General features: G+C 45.3%; 1 protein-coding gene across 1 annotated transcript in view; it reads left to right on the forward strand.

Annotated features, from left to right (window-relative positions):
* The window catches only part of LOC121873428 (nephrin-like), a 297,799-nt gene that overhangs the window by 83,442 nt on the left and 201,932 nt on the right, over positions 1-12,425 (forward strand). The window contains exon 3 of the mRNA XM_042377008.1: positions 6,320-6,452. Within this exon, the coding sequence (XP_042232942.1) occupies positions 6,320-6,452 (133 nt within the window). The remainder of the gene's footprint in view (positions 1-6,319; positions 6,453-12,425) is intronic.

Consider the following 12,425-nt stretch of genomic DNA (forward strand, 5'->3'; position numbering starts at 1 on the left):
CCCTAACCTAACCTAGCCTAGCCTACCCTAACCTATCCTAACCCAACCTAACCTAACCTAACCTACCCTAACCTACCCCAATCCCACCCTAACCTACTCCTAACCCAACCCCACCCTAACATAACCTCCTAACTCACCCCAACCCACCCCAAACCTACCCCAAACCCAACCTAACCCAATCCCAACTAACTAATCCCTCTAACATAACCTAGCCTAACCCAACCCAACCTAACCTTAACCTACCCTAACCTACCCTAACCTAACTCCACCCTAACCTACCCTAACCCACCCTAACCCAACCCAGCCTAGCCTTACCCTAACCCACCCTAACCTAACCTACCCTAACCTAACCCAATCTCTAACCTACCCTAACCCACCCTAACCCACTAACCTAACCTACCTAACTCTACCCTAACTCACCCTAACCCAACATAACCTACCCTACCCTAACCTACCCTAACCTACCCTAACCTAACCCAACCTAACCTAACCTACCCTAACCCAATCCCACCCTAACCTACCCTAACCTACCCTAACCTACTCCCAACCTAACCCAATCCTACCCTAACCTAACCTACCCTAACCCACCTAACCTAACCTACCCTAACCTACCCTAACCCTCCAACCTACCCTAAACGCCTACCCCAACCACCCTAACCTTCCCACCTAACCCACCCTAACCTAACCTACCCTAACCCACCTAACCTAACCCACCCCAATAACCTAACCTCCCCTAACCCCACCCTAACCTAACCTAACCTACCCTACCCTAACCTACCCTAACCCACCTAACCTAACCCAACTCTAACCTAACCTACCCTAACCTAACCTACCCTAACCCACCCTAACCCACCCCTAACCCACCCTAACCCAACCTAACCTACCCTAACCTAACACCCTAACCCACCCTAACCTACCCTAACCCAACCTAACCTACCCTAACCTAACCCAACCTAACCCACCCTAACCTAACCTACTCCCTAACCTAACCCACCCTAACCCAACTCTAACACTCTAACCCACCCTAACCCACCCTAACCTCACTCCCACCCTAACTCCAACCCAACTAACCCAACCTAACCTAACCCACCCTAACCTACCCTAACCTAACCCACCCAACCTAACCCACCCTACCCTAACCCCACCCTAACCCAACCCAACCTACCTAACCTACCCTAACCCAACATAACCCCACCTACCCTAACCCACCCTAACCCAACTCTAACCTAACCTCCACCCTAACCCAACCCACCTCAACCTAACCTACCCCAACCAACCTAACCCAACCCAGCCAGCCTAACCTAACCTAACCTAATTTTAATGCGGTGATTATAATAATTAAGGACCATTTACGAAGGCTTAGGTTTACAGTAGGGAGCCATTAGGACTTGGCACCCATTAAATTTAAGGACCATTTAGAGTAATACCCTTTAAATTGAACCCCATTAGACAGTCATCACCTCAACTACTAACACACACACGTACGCACTGATACACTCACGTACACACTGACACACACACGTACACACTGACACACACACGTACACACTGACACACACGTACACACTGATACACTCACATACACACTGACACACACGTACACACTCGACACACACACACACTGACACACGTACACACTGATACACCACGTACACACTGACCACACCAGTACACACGACACACTGACACACACGTACACACTGATACACTCACGTACACACTGACACACACACGTACACACTGACACACACGTACACACTGATACACTCACGTACACACTGACACACGTACACACTGACACACACGTACACACTGATACCTACGTACACACACACAACACGCACACACTGACACACACGTGCACACTGACACACACACGTACACACTGACACACACACGTACACACTGATACACACACGTACACACTGACACACTCACTTATAACTGAACTTGTCATTCAGGTAAAGTTGAGTGTTTGACGTAAAACTGAGACGTGTAAAGTAAGGTTCTTGTGAGGTTCTTCCTGATCTTGGTAATGGTAGTGTAAGTATACTCAGGTAGTCATCCAGGCTAACGATGCGCTCAGAGAAACCATTCTTAAAAGTCTGCCCCGCCCTCCCCGCCCCGCCCCACCCCACCCCTGCCCCACCCGCCCCGCCCCGCCCGCCCGTTCCGCCTGCCCTGCCCCTGCCCCCCACCCTGCCTCGTCCTGCCCCTGCCCCTGCCCCGACCCAAATTACGGAGGAAATAACTTGGAGAACCACAAACTTTGGATGTACCTTTATTACTGTGTTGATTTGCCGTACTCACCAGATGAATTTTCTTAGTCTGGTTAACGCTGGTGCCGGGGTGTTGGCTCTTGATGATTTCGGTAAGTTGCTTCCTCCCTCGTTCCTAATGTCTCTAATAAATGTTGTAGAAGTCCCTTGGTTGACCCACTATATAAACTTACCCTGCCATGCGGTGGCATGTATATATATAAGGTATATGTATTTACACTATATCATGGTGTTTGACAGGTAAGTGACGATGTACTTTTGTTGACTTTCTTCAGGGTACTATATCACCCACACACACACACACACACACACACACACACACATACACACACACACCCACACACGCCAGAGGATTACTCAAGCCCAAACAGGATGGGGTGGAAACCTCCAGCAGGCTGGTGGCTCCTCCCAAGGGAGAAGGAGGGACGCTGCTACAGTAGGTAGTAAAGGCTTCACCCATGACTGCCTTCCTGTGTTAAACCTGACATAATATTCTGTTATTTTTGGCAACATTTTGTGATTTTCTTCTTCTCTCCTCCATTTATCATCATCTATCTCTCATACTCATCTTTCTTGGACTCTCTCTCTCTCTCTCTCACTATAAACTTTAATATATTTTCCTATATAAGTGACACAAACGGCACTTACACTATATACCTTGACTTACTATATATCGTCCCTGACTCAAAATGACTTAATTTCACCTTATATAACCTCTCTATTGTTCCTATATTCCCTACCTTAACTCAACCAACTATGCCAAACTCTTCAACAACTTGGCAACTTAACCACCAGAGCGTAGATTCCTCCCACCCACAACCTGAATTTAATTATAGTCGAGGGAGAATCGACTCTATACTGTAGAAGGCGCTGAAGGTGTAATTAATCCAGAAATAGGTGAGGGTTTTTATTTTTATTTTGTTTTACGATTTATATAGATAATAAAACATTTAATTTGAGTTCCTAATCGTCTCGAGCATTTTGTCAACACGAGTCGATGCGTTTTTTGTTTTTCTTCATGACTCTATACTATAAACACCATAAACAAATGCAAGCTAGTCTATACCTCTTCACAAAGTCTTCATATCACGACTATATCTCTATCACTTCTTACTGAACACATTATTGATGACTAATATCTTTACTAAACCACAACACACACTTACAACATCGGTTATTAAAAAGCAACAACACAATAAAGACAACGACCCTACAAGTTACAACCCTTATATAAGCTCTCCTTTAAAACACACAATACTATGATGCTGAAAACTACCTTGTGATTATTTTCCTCTTAGCAGTGACTTTTACCCTGAGATAAACACGACTAACATGACTCCACTCAACCACGTTCATGCTAACCACGTACCAGGGGTCATCGTGGTTCAACCTGGCATCCTACGACTGTTTTCATTTCACAAAATCTTTCTTCCTATCACTGGTTTCATGGGCTCTGATAGTGAGTCGTGTTGGAGATAAAGAGAGAGAGAGAGAGAGAGAGAGAGAGAGAGAGAGAGAGGAGAGAGTTCTAGCACTGTGTATCGCTTTGTCTTTGTGTTTTATTTTGTGTTCGTTATCACTGTAAGGTTGAATGTTTATCAAGGCAAGTGGTCTAACCTTTAGTAGTAGTAGTAGTAGTAGTATTAGTAGTAGCAATAGTAGTATTAATAGTAGTAGTAAAATATCACTATATGCTGAGTCTACATGAAGTTTAGTACCTTTTTTCAGTGTCGTGTTTAGAGTTGGTCACGAAACACACAATCATAACATCAACACAGAAGAAACATTGATTGTGGCATAAGAGACGAACAAGAAAGTTTACCTATGTGATATTCAAGTCACTATTGTAGGTGTGTGTGTGTGTGTGTGTGTGTGTGTGTGTGTGTGTGTGTGTGTGTGTGTGTGTGTGTATGTGTGACGCCCCCGACCTATAAGACACCATGGGAACAAGTGGGAGAAGCCAACACTAGGTTCATTCAGGGAGACGAATTCACACAGAGGACTATTCTGGAAGTCCGGACGTCATGCATACACTATGATCCTCCCAGACACAAAACCAGCTGGAAGAGTTAGACTATACGACAGAGGTGTTAGATTAACCCACTCTCGGACTAGCCTGAAAGGAGAGAAGGGGAGGGTGACTACCAAAAAACAGAAGGGTTAGCCTGTGGGTGTGTGGGTGGTGGTGTGGTGGTGGGGTGTGTGGTGGTGGGTGTGGGGTGGTGGGTGTGTGGGGGGCCTGCTGTGTGGTTGAACTATATCTCTCTGACCTTTACCTAATATTACACGGATATAAGCAATAGTGTTCGATGGCTGGTCTTAATCTGTCGGTTTTATTATTGTCAACAAAAGAGGAATTTAATAGTTTTTGTATTTGTTTTAAATGATACAGACAGACAGACAGACGGATAGACAGACAGACAGACAGATAGACAGACAGACAGACAGACAACCCAGAAAGTAATTACAAACTCACACAGGTAACATCAAACTCAAGGTAATTAAGACTAAGGTTGAGGTATAAGATAAAGTGAGAATTATAGAGTGTTAAAAATAGACCTTTAGATACAGGTGAATGAGATGGCGTGTGTGTTGTCATTAACAGGTAAAATGAAGGTAGGATTTGGTGGTGGTGCTTGAGGAATGTGTCAATAAAGGACTCCACAGGGGAGGTGTTGACGTGAGGTGGAGGAGACAGACAGACAGACAGACAGAAATATGACAGAAAGAATATATGAATAGAAAGATAAAATGAGAAAATATTGAGATAATAATCGGTTTATCGTAGAAAAACTCAAATAAAATAATACAAAAAACATAGTGAGATTAAATGCATAGAAAGAAAAATTTTAGTATCCCCTAAACCTCTGGAAAAGAAAAAAACAACAGAAAAACCGAAAAAACGAAGAAAAATAGAAATATAACAAAGAAAACTGAAAACAAAAACACAAATAAAACATGAATCTGGGAATTTGTCAACGAGAAAAGAAAAAAAAGTTGACATTCACGAATAAAAGAATGAAATGAATAAAACTTTTCAAGGGAGATGAAAGAAAATAAAATAATTCTAAGATAGTTGAAGACAATTTCACCAAGAGGTAAACAAAGGCAGGAAGAGAGACAGTCTGTTTGAAGGTACGGATGACAGGTGCTATAGGTGCTGGTAGGAGAAGGAGAGATAGGAGACATAGGAGACATCGGTACTAAGAAAATAAGAATAGTAGAGAGAATAAATTGGAAAGATACTGTGTAATTGATAAGTTAATAATAGGAAATACCTTAAAATAGGGTTAAAAGTTAAATAGGGTTTAAGTTATTATTATCCTTAGCCTAACCCATTATTACTGTGACCCATTATTACTGTGACCCATTAGTACTGTGACCCATTAGTACTGTGACCCATTAGTACTGTAACCCATTATTATTTAACCATTTATCATAACATTGACAAAATCACTTAAGGTGTAAGATATACCAACAATAAGAACGACCATTTAGGAGGAGATAACTACTCTCTAAACTACCTCGTTCAGTGATTAGGAACATACAACCCCCCTCGCTACACCTCAATCACAGTCCGCAGGGTCAGTCACAGTCCAGACTTAGCATGCACAACACTCCCTCCACCACGGAACACAAAACAATCACCTGAAATAAACAGTTAATTAAACACCTGTGTGGCAAGGTTAGGTGAGTCGCTTTACCTTTATAATTTATCTTGATTGAATATTCTAATGATAGATTATTTGTGATGATAGAAAATACGTCATTGGATTTCATTTTAGTATTGTTATTAAATATTTTTGTTTGTTTATTATTGATTCGTGTTATTGTTGTAATGATCGTTAATACTATGGCCGTTATGTTTAGTAAATATATATATAATAAACTATGTAAATAATGCAATGTAATGTCCCTTATAATGCAATATATTTATGATTTATTTCCATTCTCATTCCAAGTTTTATTAATATTTATCAATCTTATTATTATTTTCTCATCTGTGTGAACCCAAAGTAAGAGTTAAGTATCTGCTGCAGGAGTGTGGCGTCGTGTGGAGGCGGTGTCGGGGCGGGAGGCGGTGTTGCCCTGCGAGGTGGGGGCTCTTGACTCCTCCGATATGGTCTTCGTCGTCCTCTGGTACACCAACGGCGAGAAGGAGCCCATATACAGGTGAGGGGTCTTGAGGCTGTTTATCCTATTATTTACCTGTAACACTAACACACCTGTACAACCTACCTGTAACTTTGAAACACACCTGAATTCCCTACCTGGAAACACTGACACACACCTGAACTTCCTCCCTATACCTGCAAACACTGACACACACCTGAACTTCCTCCCTATACCTGCAAACACTGACACACACCTGAACTTCCTCCCTATACCTGCAAACACTGACACACACACACACACACACCCCTGAACTCCCTACCTTGTGTTCCTGTCACCCACTTCTCCTGAGTTCATAAGTGCTTTTAAAACACCCCACTTCCTCTCTCCACCCAACAAAGTGCCCCTCACCGTTCCTCGACACAGAATCATTGGGACTAAACCATTTTTGTCACCACACGTAAGGCCTCAGACTTCACTTGCTTTCCACGGAGGCTTTGCACACGTGTGGGAGGATGATAGCAGCGGTAGCAGGTCATACAGTGGCCATTTCCTTTCCCAGGCTGATGGAAAAAGATCTGTGACGAGATAAGTAGGTATAGGTGAGTGACTGAGTAATATTGGATAGGCGTAATAGATTTTCAAGAGGATAGGTACAGGGATGGATGGATAGATATTTATTAAAGTAAAATGTAAAAGTAGGTATTTGGTGTGGATACAGGTAGCATGTGGGGTTGATTACAGGTGAGTTAGGTTAAGACAGGTGAATGATTATACGTTGTTGTGGTGGTCTGAAGAATAGAATAACAGGTGTTTTAACCAGGTGTTCAGTCTCAATCGTCTGTGTTCGTCTGGTCTATGTTATTGTTGATGTTGTTTTTGTTGTTGTTTTTGTTGTATCTGGTGATATTTTAATGAACTCTTGATGTTTTTCTTTATAACTTTTGTATTTTACTGACTTTCTCTCTCTCTCTCTCTCTCTCTCTCTCTCTCTCTCTCTCTCTCTCTCTCTCTCTCTCTCTCTCTCTCTCTCTCTTTTTCACACACTGTCACTATCACTCTCTCTGTTTCCCTTTCTCTGTCTGTCTGTCTCCCTCTGTCTATCTATCTCTGTCACTCACTCTATCTCTCTCTCCCTCTCTTTCTTTCCGTCTCTGAATCATTCCTCCATTAGTTCTTGGTATTTCTCTCCTCCTCCCTCCTTTTCCTCCTCTCTCCTTCTCTCTCACTCCTCCTTCTCCCTCCTCCTCCCCTTCTCTCCCTCACTCTCTCCTTCTCTCCCTCCCTCTCCTCACTCCCTCCTTCTCTCCCCTCCTCCTCCTTCTCTCCCTCCCTCCCCTCTCTCTCCCTCTCCCTCCTTCTCTCCTCCTCCCTCCTTCTCCCCTCCTCCCTCTTCTCCCTCCCTCCCTCCCTCTCCCTCCCTCCCCTCCCTTCTCTCCTCCTCCCCTCCTTCTCCCTCACTCCCTCCTTCTCTCCCTCCTCCCTCCCTCTCTCCCTCCCCTCCCTCCTTCTCTCCCTCCCCTCCTCCTTCTCTCCCTCCCTCCCTCCCTTCTCTCCCCTCCCTCCCTCCTTCTCTCCCTCCCCTCCCCTCCTTCTCTCCCTCCCCTCCCCTCCTTCTCTCCCTCCTCCCTCCCTTCTCTCCCTCCCTCCCCTCCTTCTCTCCCTCCCCTCCCTCCTTCTCTCCCTCCCCTCCCTCCTTCTCTCCTCCCTCCTCCTTCTCTCCCTCCTCCTCTTCTCTCCCCTCCCCTCCCTCCTTCTCTCCCCTCCCTCCCTCCTTCTCTCCCTCCTCCCTCCTTCTCTCCCCTCCCTCCCCTCCTTCTCCTCCTCCTCCTTCTCTCCCTCCCTCCCTCCTTCTCTCCCCTCACTCCCCTCCTTCTCTCCCCTCCTCCCCTCCTTCTCTCCCTCCCCTCCCTCCTCTCCCTCCTCCCTCCTTCTCTCCCTCCTCCCCTCCCCTCTCCCTCCCTCCCCTCCCCTTCTCTCCCTCCCTCCTTCTCTCCCTCCCTCCCTCCTTCTCTCCCTCCCCTCCCTCCTTCTCTCCCTCCCTCCCTCCTTCTCTCCCTCCTCCTCCTTCTCTCCCCTCCCCTCCCTCCTTCTCCCCTCCCCTCCCCTCCTTCTCTCCCCTCCCTCCCCTCCTTCTCTCCCCTCCCTCCCTCCTTCTCTCCCCTCCTCCCCCCCTCCCTCTCTCCCTCCCTCCCTCCCTTCTCTCCCCTCCACTCCCTCCTTCTCTCCTTCCTCCCCTCCTTCTCTCCCTCCCTCCCTCCCTCTCCCCCCTCCTCCCTCCCTCTCTCCCTCCCCTCACGTTCCTTACCTTCCCCATACAGCTCACATCTCCAGTCACCTCACATTAATCCTACATCCATTTATAATAGACACTTCTCTCCCTCACTCCTCCTTCTCTCCCTCACTCCTTCTTCTCTCCCTCCCTCCCTCCTTCTCTCCCTCCTCCCTCCTTCTCTCCCTCCTCCCTCCCTTCTCTCCCCTCCTCCCCTCCTTCTCTCCCTCACTCCTCCCTTCTCTCTCTCCTCCCTCCTTCTCTCCTCACTCCCCTCCTTCTCTCCTCACTCCCCCTCCTTCTCTCCCTCACTCCCTCCTTCTCTCCCTCACTCCCTCCTTCTCTCTCACTCCCTCCTTCTCTCCTCCCCTCCTCCCTCCTTCTCTCCCCTCACTCCCCTCCTTCTCCCTCCTCCCTCCTTCTCTCCCTCCTCCCTCCCTTCTCTCCCTCCTCCCTCCTTCTCTCCCTCCCTCCCCTCCTTCTCCCCTCCCTCCCTCCTTCTCTCCCCTCACTCCCTCCTTCTCTCCCTCCTCTCCTTCTCTCCCCTCCCTCCCTCCTTCTCTCCCCTCCCCTCCCTCCTTCTCTCCCTCACTCCCTCCCTTCTCTCCCCTCCTCCCCTCCTTCTCTCCCCTCCCTCCCTCCTTCTCTCCTCCACTCCCTCCTTCTCTCCCTCCTCCCTCCTTCTCCCTCACTCCCTCCTTCTCTCCTCCCTCCCTCCTTCTCTCCCTCCCCTCCTCCTTCTCTCCCCTCACTCCCTCCTTCTCTCCCTCCTCCCCTCCTTCTCTCCCTCCTCCCTCCTTCTCTCCTTCTCCTTCTTCTCTCCCTCCTCCCTCCTTCTCTCCCTCCTCCCTCCTTCTCTCCCTCCCTCCCTCCTTCTCTCCCTCCACCACCTTCTTCTCTCCCTCCTCCCTCCTTCTCTCCCCTCCCCCTCCTTCTCTCCCTCACTCCCTCCTTCTCTCCCTCCCTCCCCTCTTTCTCTCCTCCCTCCTTTCCTTTTACTCCCTTCTTTCCCTCTCTTTCTTTTTTCTTTCTCCCTTCCTTCCTTCCCTCGTTTCTCTCCCTTTGTTCCTCCATCTCTCTATACATTCATCCATTCCTTCTTTCTCCTTCCTCTCTCCCTCCCTTCCTCTCTCCCTCCCTTCCTCTGACCTACAAACTCTGGATAATGTCAAGGGACGATGGAACAGCCTCATCCACCCTTCCCCTCTCCCCCCTTACACAGGAAAACCTTATTTTGTATCATTTATTTTACTATATCTTCCTTTACCCTGTGACGATGGCTCTAACTAGGGCTCTAACTAGGGCTCTAACTGGGGCTCTAACTGGTTGGCGTCAGGTACAGTATTGCTTTGATGGATTAAAAAGAATAGTGGTTGGTCATTGAGGATTTCATGGTGATTAAATTTTTTGGTGATTCTTCTGGTGTTGAGAATTTGATGGCTTATGTAGGTTTTATTGTCATGTGTAATGGAAGTAACTTTGAATAAATTAATTAGTGATTGGGGAAAATTTTTCTTAGTTTTTGTTTTGTTTGGTGATGTATTTCAATTGTTTACTTTGTATAAGAGCTTAGAGAATGTTGTTTATTTTTTAAAAGAAGATATTTACTTATTTGTATATGATATAAATTTATTTTTATGAAGTATTTTATCTGTGAATTAAAGTTCCAATTTTTTTTATTGTAGAAAATTATACCAAGTCATGTTATTATGCTTATTGTTATAGATATTATTATAGGCAAGAATATAAAATCATTCGTGAGTTATAGAAATAGAAATGTTAATGTTAGGTTGTCGGGCTACTGTACCTGGAGACTGACGGCCTACGGAAATGAGTTGTCGGGCCACTGTCGGGCTACTATGGGAAATAAGAAAATATGAGTACCTGAAACAATCACACACCTTAAATACGAACTAAACAAACAAACACACACACACACACACACACACACACCTGAACCAACTAAACACACACACACACACACACACACACACACACACCAGGAAGATGACAGTAGGAGAAAGGTTAAATTATTCTTCCTGGTAATGAACTACAGAGTCGCTGGAGAAGAAGACAAAAATATCGGAAAGAAAGTGAAGAAATCCGATGAGTTGGGGGCGGTGGGGATGGAGGGGTAGTGGAGGTAGTGGAGGGGGGTAGTGGAGGAGGGGTGATGGGGGAGGGGGGGTGATGGAGCAACACAGTAAAAAGAAAACGGGATGAAAAAATTGTAGAAAAAAGAAATGAGGAAGGGAGGGGTTACTATGATGATGGTTAATATTGTATAAATAATAGTGAATGAAGGTATAGTCTCTGTGTAGTCTTAGCGCCATTTTGGATATGTTGTTTTTTTATGTAATTTGACTTTAAATAAACCAATTTGTGATATTTACAGTTAGGGTGATATTATGATATGATAATTTTCAGATTATTAACGTTTAAATGAAACAGTTGAATCATATAAAGGAAACAGTTATGATTATAAGTTAAGGGAAACAAATTCTGCTGTGATATATTTTTTTGAGGATGTATCCAGAGAAACAGACGTACAGACACCCAGCTGAGGTCCAGGTACAGGTGGTCGCGGGTGAGGGAAAAACTGTGTTATTTGTGAGTGACGACTGAGGAACGACGGTGACTGTGGGTGTGGAAGTTAAAGCGTAACACTGGAGGAGGAGGAGGAGTAGGAAGGAAGGAGGAGGGGGGAAGGTCTGATAGAACCACGCCCTAGGAGGAGGAGGAGGAGGAGGAAGGAGGACTGATAAGGCCACGCCCCCAGGGTAGGACGAGGAGAAGGAGAAGGAAGAGGTGTTAGAGCAATGGACCCGGGGAAGGAAGAGGAGGAATAGGAAGGGAGGAGGAGGAAGAAGAGAAGAAGGAGAGCAAGGGACTGATAAAGCTAGGCCCTGGGGTGAGGGGAGGAGGGGGGGAGACAAGAGGAACACACAGTTCAGATATTTCCAATTAACTCTTAATGTATGCAGGTGGACGGGGCCTCAGGTGTACCTTAAGCTACAGCTAACGTCAAAACATTTCACAGACAAAAAGAAAAACATCAAAGAATAAAATAAATCAATTAATACTTGAGTAATTGAAGAAATACGTATAATATAATTTAATGTTAGGTGAAAGATGGCAGGTAAGATTTTGTAATAACGTAATTAAGGTGACAGGTGAGGTGAGTGTACCTGTAAAATGTATTTCCTCGTTGGACCGATAGTTAAAGTGCATAGATAACTCAGAAAGTAAAATATTAATGTATTATAAAAATATATAAATAATTTTTTTCTATTTAACTCTAGTCCTGCGTTAAAATATTCCATTGGGTTTAGTAATAAATTATACGATAGCCAGTTGACGAGGACCGTCTTCCTACCTACTATTGATATTTAAAACACCCGCCGCTGCTCAATTTCCCAACCGAAATTCGTAAAAAATAATAATAATAATAATCCAATTCCACTACGAGGGGTCTGCGGTGGGATGGTGTCAAGGTCTCTGGACAAACTGAAGTCGTTATTCTTGTGTCACATGGTTCAGAAGCAGTGTCGTAGTGTCATCTATAATAAACCCAGTGTAAGGTTTTTTCTTTGGGTGTTTTCTTTTAAATTTTGTAGATCTTGGTGGAATTTTCTCACAGATGCCAACTTTCGATAAATTGTTAAAACGTATTGACTGAACCTCTGCAATACTTGTCACTGTTAAACCCTTGCAGTGTCTCTCCCTGTCTCTGTCTCTCAATTGATGGGAGAGGAATTTTG

Source organism: Homarus americanus, unplaced genomic scaffold (assembly GCF_018991925.1).
Source record: "Homarus americanus isolate GMGI-L3 unplaced genomic scaffold, GMGI_Hamer_2.0 scaffold34739, whole genome shotgun sequence".
In the NCBI taxonomy this organism is placed as follows: domain Eukaryota; kingdom Metazoa; phylum Arthropoda; class Malacostraca; order Decapoda; family Nephropidae; genus Homarus; species Homarus americanus.